The 14605-nt window shown below is 59.0% G+C and overlaps 1 protein-coding gene across 3 annotated transcripts in view; it reads right to left on the bottom strand.

Moving 5' to 3' along the window:
- The window catches only part of ADAP1 (ArfGAP with dual PH domains 1), a 35099-nt gene extending 25618 nt beyond the window's left edge, over window positions 1-9481 (bottom strand). For all 3 annotated transcript variants that reach the window (XM_055562369.1, XM_055562370.1, XM_055562371.1), the window contains exon 1: window positions 9188-9481. In XM_055562369.1, coding sequence (XP_055418344.1) covers window positions 9188-9269 — 82 coding nt within the window. In that variant the 5' untranslated portion in view covers window positions 9270-9481. The remainder of the gene's footprint in view (window positions 1-9187) is intronic.
- Window positions 9482-14605: the final 5124 nt, after the last annotated feature.

The following is a 14605-nucleotide window of genomic DNA, read 5'->3' as shown; positions in this document are numbered from 1 at the left end:
TAAAGTACTTAAGAATTTTCTTAACCAAGGAGGAGAAAGACTTGTACAATGTAACAGTCCTGAAAGAATTTAAAGAAGAAATAAATAAAAGGAAACACATCATATGTCCATGGATTGGAAACTTCATGTTGTTAAAATGCCAACATTACCCAAAACGATCTAAAACGTCAATGCGATATTTATCAAAATTCCAAAAATATTTTTTTTTCAGAAATAGAAAAACCCATCCTAAAATTCATATGCAATCTGAAGGGACCTCCAAAGCTACAGTAATCAAATCATAAAACATATTGGCATAAAAATAGGCAGAGACCAACAGAATAGAGAGCCCAGAAATAAACCCTCACATATATGGTCAAATCATTTTTTGACAAAGGTGCCAAGATCAATGGGAAAAACTGTCTGTCCAAGAAACAGTGCCGGAATGTCAGCTATCACGTGCGGATTAGAGTCGGACCCTGACTCACACCACATGCAAAAATCAACTCAAAACCCATCAGGGACCTAAATGTGAGGCCGAACACAACAGAGAAGAAAACACGGGAGGCCACCTTCATGACACTGGGTTTGAAAATGCTTTCTTGGATATGACACCAAAGGACAAACGCAAGAAAAAAAAAAATAAGCAAACTGGATTTCATGAAAATTAGAAGAGCTTTTTTCTGGTCATCCATACGGCTTTGTGGAATCCTAGTTCCCTGACTAGGGCCTGGACCCTGGCCTCAGCAGTGAGAGCACTCAGTCCTAACCACTGGCCTGCCATGGAATTCCCTCACAAAAATATTTTAAATTTTGTGCATCAAAATATACTATCTACCAAGTAAAAAGCCAAACCACAGAAACATAGAAAATATTTGCAAATAATATATCTGATAAGGGATTAATGTCCAGAATATATAGAGAACTCCCCAAACTCAACAACAACGAAAAAACAACAATCCAATTTCTAAGTGGGCAAAGGATTTAAAAAGACGTTTCTCCAAAGAAGATATATAAATGGCCAGTCAGCACATGAAAAGATCCTCAACATGATGAATGATTAAGAACATGCAAATCAGGACCACAGTGAGACAGCACCTCACGCCCAGGAGGGTGACTGCTGCCGCCAAACCAGAACAAGAGACAGTGGGGACGGGGAGAGACTCACACCCACGTGCGCGGCTGGTGGGCACAGAACGCGGCACAGCCACTCTGGAAAGCAGCACAAGATTACTCAAAAGAGTGAGAGAAGAACAAACCATGTGACCCAGCAAGGCCACTTCTGAGTGAATCCAGAAGAACCGAAAGCAGACTCCTGAGACGTCTGCTCACCCACGTTGACCGCAGCTTTGTCCACAACGGCCGGAACGTGGGAGCAGCCTAAGTGTCCATCGATAGAACGCACAGGTAAACGGTCCATCCGTACAACGGAGAATGATCTGACCTCAAGAGGGAAGGAAATGGAAATCTAAGAAAGCTGGGATGCTGTGCTTAGGAAGAAATACTCAGGAAACAAAGGCTGTGAGACAAGCATTGCAGTAAGAGACGAAGCAGGGCGTCACATGAAGAGGTCGACCCGACAAGACGATGCAAATATTTACAAATATTTAGGTCCCCAAAGGAGACGGCTGGATGGCATCACCGACTCGATGGACATGAGTCTGAGCAAGCTCCGGGAGCTGGTGATGGGCAGCTGGTGATGGCGTGCTGCAGTCCATGGGGTCGCAAAGAGTTGGACACGACTGAGCAACCGAACTGAACTGAGGTACCCAACGTAGCAACACCCAAAAATGTAAAGCAAATGTTAACAGACGTAAAGGGAGAAAAAGACAGCAGCACAGTAAGAGGGGGGACGTTAAACCCCACGTTCACCAGTGGTTAGATTATCCAGACAGAAAACCAGTCAGGAAACTCCGGCTTTGGCCAACACATGAGGCTGTGGACACGCGTAGGAAGTTCCATCCAGAAGCCACACAAAGCACGTCCTCCCCGGCGCACACGGGCATTCCCCAGGGTCAGTCGCACATTAGGCCAGAAAACAAGGCCAATCTGAGAAGGCTGAGATCGCATCAAGCGTCTTTTCTAACCACAGTGGCATGAGACTAGAAATCAAGAAATTGGACGACTTGGAAGAAACTGATTATTTCCTAGAAACATGCAGCTTTCCAAGACTGAATCATGAAGAAACAGGAAATCTGAGCAGGCCAGTAACTAGTGAGGATACTGAGTTCATAATCAAAAACCTCCCAACAACCCAAAGTGCAAGACAGACAGCCTCACTGGTGAACTCTTCCAAACACTGAAAAAATAACTAATACCAGTCCTTCTCAAACTCCTCCAGAAACAGGAGGGAACACTTTGAAACTCACTGTACAAGGCCAGCATTACCCTGATACCAAAATCACATAAGGATACCTGGTTTTCTATATAAAGATACACAAAAAGGAAATCACAGGCCAATATCCCTGATACAAAATCCTCAACAAACTGTTATCAAACTAAACTCAACAATGCATTAGAAGGATCATATACCATCATCAGTTGAGATTTATTCTAGGGATGCAAATTCAGTTCAGTCACTCCGCCATGTCTGACTTTTTGTGACCTCATGGAGTGCAACACGCCAGGCTTCCCTGTCCGTCACCAACGCCCAGAGCTTGCTAAAACTCATGTCCATCGCATAGGTGATGCCATCCAACCATCTCATCCTCTGTCATCCCCTTCTCCTTCTGCCTTCAACCCTTCCCAGCATCAGGGTCTTTTCCAGTGAGACAGCTCTTTGCATCAGGTGGCCAAAGCATTGAAGTTTCAGCTTCAGCATCAGTCCTTCCAATGAATATTCAGGAATGATTTCCTTTAGGATGGACTGGTTGGATCTCCTTGCAGTCCAAGTGACTCTCAAGAGTCTTCTCCAACACCACACTTCAAAAGCATCAATTCTTCAGCGCTCAGCTTTCTTTATGGTCCAGCTCTCACAAGGGATGCAAAGACGGTTCAATATTCCCAAACCAATCAACAGTGGGTCAGTCGCTGAGTCGTGTCTGACTCTTTGAGACCCCATGGACTGTAGCCTGCCAGGCTCCTCTGTCCATGGGGTTTTCCAGTCAAGAATACTGGAGTGGGTTAGCCATTTTATCCTCCGGGAATCTTCCTGACCCAGGGATCGAACACGAGTCTCCTCTGTCTCCTGCATTGCAGGCAGATTCTTTACCAACGGAGCCACCAGGGAAGCAAAAGAATCAATGTGATACACCAAATGAAGAATAAAAATCATGATCATCTCAACAGGTGTAGAAAATGCATTTGACAAGATTCAACATCCATTTATGATAAAAGCTCTCAACAAAGTGAGTACAGAGGGTGTGCATGCCAACATAGCAAAGGCCGTGACGAGCCTCCGCTGACATCATAGCCAACAGTGAAGGCTGAGAGCTTGTCCTCTACGACCAGGGACGAGGCGAGGGTGCCCAGTCTTGCCACTGTTTTCCAACAAAGTATTGGCACTCTTAGCCAGCGCAAACAGGAGAGAAAAATAAATAAATGGTACCCAAACAAGAAAGGAAAAAGTAAAACTGTCGCTGTTTGCAGATGACAATACATAAGACGTGGAAGACTAAGACTCCATGGAGAGACTGTTAGAACTATTACATGAGTTCAGTAAAGTTGCAGGATACAAATCAATATACAACAATTCATTGTGTTTCTTTATACTAAAACACCACCACCACCACCACACAGACGATTAGAGGCTTCCCTGGTGGCTCAGCGGTAAAGACTCCACCTGCCAACACAGGGGAACAAGTGCAAGCCGTGACCCAGAGAGACCCCGCGCGCCACGCAGGGACCAAGCCTGTGCCACACCCCCTGAGCCTGTGCTCTAGAGCCCAGGAGCCACCGCCGCTGAGGCCCAAGTGCCCCGGAGCCTGCTCTGCAGCAAGAGAGGCCGCTGCAACGAGAAGCCCACACTCGGCCACTGGACACAGAGCCCGCTCGCCACAACTAGAGAAAAGCCCAGGCGGCAACAAGCACCCAGCACAGCCAAAAACAAAGCAAGTAAGAACATCAGAGAAAGTAAGATAACAGCACGTTTACAATTGTATCAAAGAGAGTAAAACACCTAGGGACAGATTTAGGCAAGGAGGCGAAAGCCATGCACACTGAGAGCTGCAAGACACTGACGCCAGAGACCGGAGACACAGGCGGATGGAGACACGCCGCGCTCAGCACGGGGAGGACGGACGTTAGAACGTCCACACTCCCCAAAGCCAGAGACACAGACGGATGGTGACGCGCCGGGCTCAGCATGGGGAGGACTGACGTTGTGAGAACGTCCACACTCCCCAAAGCCATCCACAGTGTCAGAGGAGGTATCTACAGAAACCCCTGTCAAAACTCCAATGGCACCACAAAACAAACCATCCTAACATGTTTATGAACCTCGAAGTCCAAACAGCCAAAGCAAACTTGAGAAAGAGGAACAAAGCTGGAGGCATCACAGTTCCTGATTTCAAACTGTTACAAAGCTATCGTAATCAAGAGAATAGCAAAAACGTATAGTATTGGCATAAAAACAGACATACACATCAATGGAACAGAACAGAGAGCTTAGAAATCAGCCCACATCTATGTGGTCAATTAAGTTACAACAAAGGAACCAAGACTGTACAAAGGAAATTGGACGGTGTTTTCAGTAAACCAGAAAACTGGACATCCACATGCAAAAGAATGAACGGGGACCACTGTCTTACAAAATCAACTCAGAATGGACTGAAGACGTGAGTGCAAGGCCTGGAGCCACAGAACTCCTAGAGGAGCTCAGGCAGCGAGCTCCCTGACGCCAGTCCTGGCGATGAGTCTGGGGTCTGACACCAAAAGCAAAGGCAGAAAAGCAAAAATAAACAAGTGGGACTAAAGGCTCCTGCATGGCAAGACCATCAACAGAATAAAGAGGCAATCCGTGGGAGAAAATATTTGTAAATCATGTACCTAACAATGGGTCTAAATACATCCAAAAATACACAAAGAACTCATGTGATAGCAAGCCAAAAACAAAAGACTCAACACTTCAATTGAAAAGTGGGCGAAGCCTCTGAGGAGATGCTGTTCCAAAGACATGCAGATGCCGTGGTGTGTGGAGGCACCCACAGCACTAAGCACCAGGGAAGCGCAGGTCAACTCCACAGCGAGGTGTCAGCTCACACCCGTGAGAAGAGCCGTCAAGAACAAGACGGGAAATAACAAGCCTGCAAAGACAAGGATGCAAGGCCGCAGTGGGTGTAAGGACACATCTGTGCGGCACCACAGGCAGAAAGCCGGAGAAGGCAATGGCACCCACTCCAGTGTTCTCGCCTGGAGAATCCCAGGGACGGGGGAGCCTGGTGGGCTGCCGTCTATGGGGTCGCACGGAGTCGGACACGACTGAAGCGACTTGGCAGCAGCAGCAGCAGCAGCAGGCAGAAAGCAGGGCGGAGGCGCCTCAGAAAGTTAGACATAGGGCTTCCTTACAATCTAGTAACTTCACCTCCAGATATTTTACTGAGGGAAACAAAAATGCATTCATAAAGATATCTCCATCCCCGTGTTTACTACACCACCATCTACCACAGCAAAGATATGGATGACTGGATAGAGACGTGCCACACATGGGTACTACTCAGCCGTCAAAAAGGAGACCTTGCCACTCGTGACCACATGGATGGATCCTGAGGGCATTATGCTGAGTAAAATAAACCAGACAGAGAAAGACAAATGTTGTATTAACATGCGCAATCTAAAAAGCAAAACCCCAAACCCCACACTCACAGAGAGAGAGAACAGGTTGTCAGAGGTGGGGCTGCGTGAAGAGGGGTCAGAAAGTACCAACTTCCAGTTACAGAGTCAACGAGGCCTGCGGACACCTGCAAGCTGCTGAGAGAGCAGATCTTAAAAGTCCTCGTCACGAGGAAGAGACCCTGCATGAGGGGTGCTAACTAGACTTCCTGTGGTGGCCATTTCCCGGCATGCACAAGCATCAAACCGCTGTGTTTATACCTGAGACTAATGTGATGTCGCAGCCAGTGACGTGTCAACTGTTTAAAGGAGGCGGGAAACCGTGCCTCCAGACACAACAGGGTGAGCGCTGAGGATGCTGTGTTCAGTGAAATACACCAGACGCAGGAGGACGGATCCTGTGTGATCCTACTCGTCTGGGTCGAGTCCACAGACAGCAAGGGAAGGCTGCGGGCTGGGGAGAGGAGGGAGGCAGTGTTTACCTGGACAGGTCTCTGTTCTGCAAGATGCAAAGAGCTCGCAAGACGCACTGAGAGACGGACGGTGGTGACGTGGCATCCACAATGTGGATGCACTTAATGCCGCTGAGTGGCGACTGCACACAGTGGAAAGCGTGGCTTTTACGTGTATTTCACCACGATGAAAAAAATAGCGACCTAAAGCCCAAGCGGGCTGCGCCTCCAGGGAGCGGGGACAACTGCCCAGCCCACTTCTCAGCAGCCCCCTGCCTGCCACACTCTCAGGGGACCCTCTCCCAAATTAAGCCACATTGCAGAGCCCCTCCCAGCCTGGGCGCTCCTGCCCCGCTTCACAGCGACGTCTGAAAAGTCACCTCTGCCTTGAAGCCCCCTGGGGTGGAGCGCGGACCTCCTGTTCTGAGGTCTGGCAGGCAGACACCCCAGTCCCGGCTGAGCGGTGAGGCCCGGCCCCCAGCCCCGGGCCCCTAGCAGGGTCTCCACACCACTGTCGCACTGCATTCCCAGAAAGCGCTCCTTGACAAGCCCAGACGTCACCAGTCAAAACTGGTTTCACCTGGTGGTCCAGGTGACAGGCATCAAAGCCCCACAGGAGGATCACCCACACCTCAGACCAGGGAACACGTGGAGGCCTCGCCCTTCCTGCCTATGGGAGGCCAGGCGGTCACCTGGCAGGTGACCAACGAGGCGGGTGACCCGGAGGAAAGAAGTGCAGCACCCCCTACCTCTGGGACGGAGACCCCCCAGGCAGGCCTGCAGTGAGAAGCGCCTGCAGGAGCCTCAGACCAGGCCCTGTGTTCAAGGGCAGCAGCGCCCACTCTAGGGCAGACAACTGGAGGGTCTGGGGGCTGCAACCACCCCCAGACGGCCTCCCTGCCAGCAGCCCTCGCGTGGCAACCTGCCCAAATCTATCCCCACAGCCCCACACCTGGCGGTTGGGGGGCCGAGGCCCTGGGGACCCCCGCCCCGAGGCGCCGCTCTGGGTGGGCTGCGGCGGAGACAAGCAGGAGCACCAGCCACGGTAGGGCGCTGTCCTCCTCTGGGCCCCCTTCAGAGCCAGGAAGGGCTCCAGTCGGCCAGCTGGCCGCAGCGGGGACAGGAGGCCACAGCAGCCCCCCAGGGCAGCCCCAACCACGGACAGAGTCGTGGGGCTGCAACAGAGACACGGCAGGCGTGACACAGGCCAGGGGGCCGGGCACCCAAACAGCAGTCACCCCTGAGGCCCCACGCCACTGAGTCAGCTCCAGGTCTCCAGGCCTTGGTGTCCCCAGCTGTAAAACCGGGGCCCACATCCTGGCTGCTCCTCAGGCTGCTGAACAGACGAGGCGAAGATCTGAGGTCCTGGACCGAGTCTGAAGGGCAGAGGTGTGGCCCAGCACCGGGCACCGGCCCTCCCGAGTGCCTATGCCCGCGGGGTGGGGGCAGAGTGTCCCTGGCCGAGTGGGTGGGCGGGCGCAGCGGCTGTAGGACCACCACGCCAAGGAGGCCCCTTCTCCCTCCTGCCAGGGAGGCTCGGTGTCCCAAGAATCTCCTCTGGGCAGGCTGGCCCCATGGCCCGGCCCCTCAGACCAGGCCTGGCAGGAGACGGTGCGGACTGCCTTCCTCCCCAGACCACTCCCTGGCACGGCTCACCCTCCTGACAAGTGGGAACACAGACCCGGGAGAGAGAGGTGGGGTGGCCAGGCGGGCAGCAGCAGCAGGCGGTGGCCATGCAGCCTCAGCGCACAGCCGCAGGCCCTGGGCAGCCGGCTCGGAGGGAGGCCGTGGGGAAGGCCCTCAGCCCGCCTGTCTCCAGAGAAGCCTGCCACTGCTTCCCCTCGGGGCTGCTCCAGCCCAGCGCATCCTCTCCCAGCAGATTCCCAGCACCTGGAGGGGGCAGGAGGGAAGAGACCCCTCCCAGCCCAGTGGGCGAGCAGTGGCCAAGAGCCGGGCAGTGGGTCCTGTTTGGCCGGTGTCCAGAGTCCATGTCCCCACCTCCCTCTCTGGGGGATCAGCCACTCCACGCTGTTCGGCTTGCTCTGAGGGGCTCCAGTGGGTCCTGTTTGGCCGATGTCCAGAGTCCGTGTCCCCACCTTCCCTCTCTAGGGGCTCAGCCACTCCACGCTGTTCAGCTTGCTCTGAGGGGCTCAGGCTAGGCGCCCCAGGGAGCACCCAGTGTCTCCCTGCAGGCCGGGGGCTGCCCTGGCTGTTCCTGCCCCACCCCCACTGCAGCCACGACCCGCCAGGGGCGACCAGCTCACTAGCAGGGTCCCCGGGGCCTGAGAGCAAAGCCTTTTCTCTTCCTGCCAATCCCTGAACACTAGCCCCAGGGCTCCAGCGACTAGGAAATCACCCCAGAGCAGGCACCACCCAGGAGCGAAGTCCAGGAGATGCCCGCTGGGAGACGGCACCTGCCCAGGGCCCCACCTGAACTGGCCACCTGCCAGGGCAGCGAGGCTTGGGGGGGAGGGGGCCCCGCGACCCCTTTCCCAGCGGGTCCACGTGGCCGTGGCAGGTGCTTCCTCCCCCGCTCCCAGCGCAGGGCCGGAGGGCGGCTGCAGACAGGGGCCATGACGTCACCGCAGGTGGGGGCGCCAGCGGACCCTCCATCCCCGCGGAGGAGCCTCGGCCCCGCTCACCCATCCCCTCCCTGCCGCCGGTCTCCCGGCGCGATTTCCTCTTTCTTTGCGGAGCCCCAGGTTTCGCAAGGCGGCGGCTGCCGGCGGGTGACAAGACACGCAGCCTGGGGGAGGGGAGGCGGCGACAGAGCCGGGGGCCGGGGGCTGGCGGGATCCAGGCCCGCGCCCCACCCGAGTGGGAGCCAGGCTCCGCGGCCCGCGCCCCCCAGCCCTGCGGGCGCCGCAGCACCCCTCCCCGGCCCAGGGCTGGCATCCAGGCCGGCACCCGGCCCGGGCCTCAGCCGCCCAGGCCCGCACCCACGCGGGCCCACAGCACCCCGGCGCGCCCAGCCGGCCCGCACCTACCCGGGGCGCCGCAGTCGGCGCAGCGCGCGTTCCCCGGCCGCTGCAGCAGCTCGAGCACGGCCTTCCGCCGCTCCTTGGCCATGGCCGCGACGCCGGGTGGGGAGCGCCCGCTCCGCCGCACTAGGGCCCCACGCAGGCCGCCCGCTGCCGCCGCCCCTGCGCCATCCTGGGCGGCTCAGCCCGCGCGCCGGTTCCGCATTCCTGCCGCCCGCCCGGCCCCGCCGCCGCCGCTCTCCTCGCCGCCGCGGCAGCCGAGCGTGTGCCGGCGCGGGGCCCGGGGCGCACGGCGCGCTCTGGCCGGCGCGGCCCGCGGGCGGCCCCCAGCGGCGCGGGCGGAAGGGCGGGCGAACGGCCTCCTCCCGCGCCTGCCCGACGCCCCAGCCCGCGCTCCCGGGACCCGCCCAGGGACCCGCAGGGGCGGTCTGCGGGCCACCGCCCACCCTATCCCCGTGCAGCGGGCGCACCTGCCCGGGCAAGACGCCAGCAGCCACGGTGGGGGTGGGACCATCCCTGGTTAATCGCCCTGACAGCGCCTGGACACCTACTGTGCCCCCAGGGGCAGCAGGCCAGGCCCAGCGGGCAAGCAGGGAATGCTTGCTGGAAGGGGTGCGTGCGCGGCCTTGAGGACCACCTCCCTGTCCTCGGAGGAGAGGCCGGCCGGTGACAAGCCCCAGTGCGGTGGGCGCTCAGGCCACAGAAGGGCCCCGCTCTGCACCCAGCGGGGACAGGCGGGGCGGGGTGTGGGGGGAGAAGGGTGCTCTGGATAAAGCCTTCTGAGTCAGGAAGCCAGCACCCAGATGCCAGGACAGCATGGGGGAGGGGAGGGGACGGGTCCCTGTTTGTTCAGATTCTTTCCGTTTTCTTCTTAAATTATGAATGCAGCGATGCAGCTGGTTAGAAACAAACAGCAGACAAACACCACAGCCTCCCCACCACCCCCGACCCCAGCGACTGAGCCAACCATTGTCAACAACTGCCAGCATTCTTCCAGAACGGTCCTCCGCCGGTCAGTCTGCGGGGAGGCCGGCGCTGCGGGTGCGTTCCACCAGCCAGGGTCTCAGCTGGATGCTGTGCTGGAGTCCCGGGGGGCCCACAACCAGGAGAGCACCTCCACGACAAGGGGAAGGGCCGCTGGACGGGGGCGGACCTGCCACCTCGCCCCCCACGGAGGCGGCGTGGGCACTGCCCACCGAGGCCTGCTCTGGCCACCTCTGGGGCGCGATGCTTCCAGGGCCCTGAGGGTCTCTCGGGCAGGACATGGGAGCCCACTTGGGCGCGAGTCTCTAAACCACAGGTCCCGCATCACCGTGTGCTTGGACTGGCCCCTCTCTCCCCCATCAGATGGCGCCCTTCCGGGAGGGACGGCTGGTGTCCTCATCTCGGGGTCCCCATGCCAGGGTCAGTATCTGCCACAGAGCAGAGTGGGGGACGGCGCTTCATGAAGACAAGCTGGCATCAGTCGCAGTAGCAACTAGCTCAGTGACTGCTGGCTCAGACGGTACAGCGCCCGCCTGCAACGCAGGGGACCCCGCTTCAGGCCCTGGCTTGGGCAGACCTCCTGGAAAAGGGAACAGCAACCCACTCCAGTATTCTGGCCTGGAGAATCCCTTGGACAGAGGAGCCTGGTGGGCTACAGTCGGTGTGGTCACAGAGAGTTGGACACGACTGAGTGACTTTCACTGACACCGTACGTCAGCTGTTGCTGCGAAGTGGCTTCAGTCATGTCCGACTCTGTGCGACCCCATAGACGGCAGCCCACCAGGCTCCCCCGTCCCTGGGATTCTCCAGGCAAGAACACTGGAGTGGGTTGCCATTTCCTTCTCCAATGAATGAAAGTGAAAAGTGAAAGTGAAGTTGCTCAGTCATGTCCGACTCTTCGCGACCCCATGGACTGTAGCCCACCAGGCTCCTCCGTCCATGGGATTTTCCAGGCAAGAGTGCTGGAGTAGGGTGCCATTGTCTTCTCCATCCTACATCAGGCATTAGGTCAAACCCCTTCCTATTTAATCCCCATTTTACAGATTCTGAAAACAGAGGCATGGAGCTGTTCAGTCACACCCAAGGCCACACGTGGCTTCTAAGTGGAAAGACTGGGATGAACATACAGCTGGGGGACAAAAAGCCGAGCCCCCCACTCCAGCGGTAGGGTTGCTGAGGGTCGAGGAGGGATGGGTGGGGGCAGGAAGCCAGAGGGGCTTGGAGCAAGAGCAGGAGAGGAGCAGGCAGGCACCTTCTTTGTCGTCCCATCTGACTATGGGGGTGAGGACATGGTCCAGGGAAGTGGATTCAAGGACAGAGGTCGGGACGTGAGATCCTTAAAGAGACAGGCAGGACGGAGCTCTGCAGCCCCTGACCAGGCTCCCAGGCCGAAGGGAAGCACAGGGTGCAGTGGGCTGGTGTGGGGCTCCCAGGACGCAGGGCACACGCAGTCCCGGGCGGGCCATGCCCAACAGGCCCTTGCCCAGGCTCCAGGGGGGTGTCAGAGGAGCCGGAGGCCAGCGCCCAGGGTCCTGGGGGGGCCCTGGGGGCCCCTGTGCTGAGTGGACAGGAGCGAGGGGAGTGACCGCAGTCTGCTTTGGGGGAGGGGCACATGAGGGTGATGGGGGGACACAGACGGGAAACGCCAGGGGCTCAGAGCCTTGTGGCCTGAGGGTGGCTTCGAGGATTGGGGGGGAGGGCGCCAAAGCACCCGGGAGACCCAGGGAGGGGTCCTCCTGAGCGCTGGAGACAGAGTCTGGGGCAGTCGATGGAGTCCACAGCAGGCCCCCCAGCAGGGCTGGGCAGAGGGGGGCCAGGCAGGAGGGGGGAAAGTCACGAGGATGGGTGGAGGGCATGGAGGGTCGGGCCCGAGAGGCGGGGCCCGAGCCCCAGGGGCTGTAGGGCAACGGGTGCAGGCAGGGAGACATGGCTGCCAGGAGGCAGCGCCGGGGCTGAAGTGGGCGCCCCACGGGATGCCGGCCACCAGCCCCTGGCAGCTGTGCCCAGACTCCTGAGGGACTTCTGCAGGGCAGAGGGGTTGGCACTCCGGCCTGGGCGGGGTGGGGCACCCAGAGGGGGCCTGCCGGGAGGCCGGGCCCTCGACAGCACCCTCGGCACGCCTGTTCTGTGCAGAGCCCTGAGCAGCGGGGACCTGTCTACCAAGGGGAGAAAACGGGGAGCCCTAGGCCATGTCCACCACCCCCACCAGCACCCTTGCCTAAGACCTGGGTTTGGGGTGCGTCAGGGAGGGAAAGCAGGCACTGCCCTCCAGCCTTTCCCGGCCACGTCGTGGCTGGGGCTGGGCAACCACAAGGTTCCGGGCGGGCGTTGGGCAAGACCGGAGCAGGGCAGGAGCCCAGCCAGCAGCTGGCTCAGCCCAAAGCCTCCTGGGCCTGGGGGGGCCCTGGGGCATTCCTCCCTGTACCCTCCATCCCCGCCCAGCCTGCTCTGAGCCACACCTGAGCCGGGAACCCCACGGGGGTTCCCAGGAGTGGATGAGCCGGGGGGTCGGAGTCAGTCCTCAGTTGAGGACTGGGTGGCAGCTGAGGGCAAGGTCCCCACGGGGACTCCGGGGGCTGAGGAAGCAAGCACCTCCCAGAATGTGGGAGACGCACAGAGACATGGCTGACACGCCTGGCCATGAGCGGCGGCTTCCGGTGTGGCTGGCACAGTTCCTGTTTTAAAGCCCTCACCCTGTGTAATTCCTGAGCCTAAGCCTCAGTCTCCAGCCCCACCCCAGCAAAGGAAACACAGAGACACCCCAAAGAAAGGTGACCCTCAGTGCACAGGCTGTGCACCCCTCCCCGCACCACAGCCAGGGGCGGCGGGGACGGTCCCGGGACCAGGACCGAGTCTCCATCTACGAGCGGCACTGGCCTAGAAACCCGGGGGTCTTGGGGGGGCGGTCCCCAGAGGGGATGGGCGGGTGGGGTTTCCATGGGGGTAGAGCTCCAGGGCTCGTTCAGTGGGTGTGGGGACATTTAAAAAGAGTTTCTGCCTGGTATCCTGAAGGGAACCAGCATGTGGCAGGGGGAGATGTATTCAGGACCCCCGGGCTCCTGGAGGACCTGGGCTCCCAGGGTGCCCCCCGGGGCGGGCGTGGGAGCCGGGGGAAGCCCGGGTGCGGGCTGGGGAGTGGGCTGCGGCTGCGGTGATGTCCCAGGCCCCGGCTCTCTGAGCACTGACATCCAGCCAGGGACTTAAAGTTCACAAATTAGCGTGACTCAACTCACAAAGACCTCTGACAAGCCAGTGGGAAGAGAACCCGAGCAGCACGTTCTCCCAGGAAGACACACAGAAGTGCATGTACCCAGCATCACGGCTGTCGGGAGACGCGGGACGGCTGCACCAGTGCGGACCCATAAACAGAGCATCACCCACTCCACCAAGTACGCCCCTGAGACAGAAAGCGCACACGCTCAGAAACATGTACCTGAACGTTCAAAGCAGCGCTCCTTACAGGAGCCAAAGCGGGGCAACCACTGTCCGTCGGCGGAGGCGTGGATACAGGGGAGCAGGACTCGGCCGCTGAAACGAGAGCAGCGTTACAGCGCTACAGCCCGGACGAACCGCAACGGTCGGTGAGAGCAGCCGGTCGTGACGCCCACGGCGTGCCAGGGTGCTCCCAAGGCCTCGGACCTGTCGCTTCCAGCCCGTGCTGAGCCACCAGGCTGGCGGAATGGACGGGTCAGCAGTCCTCAGGGGTGGGGAGCCGAGGCTGCGAGGCCCTGCTCACCGGCCGCCTGAGGCTTCTCTGCAGGACCAGGCCCCAGGCCTGTCAGTGGACTGAGCATGAGGGACCCTGCCCCACCTGCAGGGCAAGGCGGTGGGAGTCCACAGCCGTGTTGGAAGCACCCCTCAGCTCACCAGGCCCTGCAGGCTGCGCACATGGCAGGGCCAGGTCCTGGGCTGACATGCGGGGACAGGACAGGTCAGGCTGCGGACAGGGGGACAGGCGGGGTGTGAGGGGTCCTGGCCTTCCCCAGGAGGGTCTGTGCGTCTGTGCCCCACCCTGTCTGCCCCTCAGCCTCCCACACGCCCTCCCCAAGGAGCTTCCTGCCCCGCCCCCGAGAGGTGGGACCTACCGACTGCCCCACCCCCTGGGAGGTGGGGCCTACCGGCTTCCCCTCCCACCTAGAGGTGGGGCCTATTACTGTCCCGCCCACCGAGAGGTGGGGCCTACGGCTGCCCCAGGGTCTGGGCCGGGACCCCCGCCTCCAAGACTGGGAGAGGACTCAGCTCCCGCTGGTGCGCTGTCTCCCCAAGTGTCTCCTGAGCTGCCACCTGCCAAGGCCCCTTGGGGGTCCCCCACCTCCCGCCCGGCCCCCACCTGGCTCATGTGCCAGGCACACGGGTATGGTGTCAGAGGGGCATCAGCCACCATCTGACCACAGCCCATCCAGGGCCGTGAGGATGGCAACCATCAGGCGCTGGGCTCAG

The sequence above is a fragment of the Bubalus kerabau genome, chromosome 23 (genome assembly GCF_029407905.1).
Source record: "Bubalus kerabau isolate K-KA32 ecotype Philippines breed swamp buffalo chromosome 23, PCC_UOA_SB_1v2, whole genome shotgun sequence".
Classification (NCBI taxonomy): domain Eukaryota; kingdom Metazoa; phylum Chordata; class Mammalia; order Artiodactyla; family Bovidae; genus Bubalus; species Bubalus kerabau.
The sequence above is the reverse complement of the archived record's forward strand: the minus strand, read 5'-3'. Positions and strand labels throughout refer to the sequence as shown.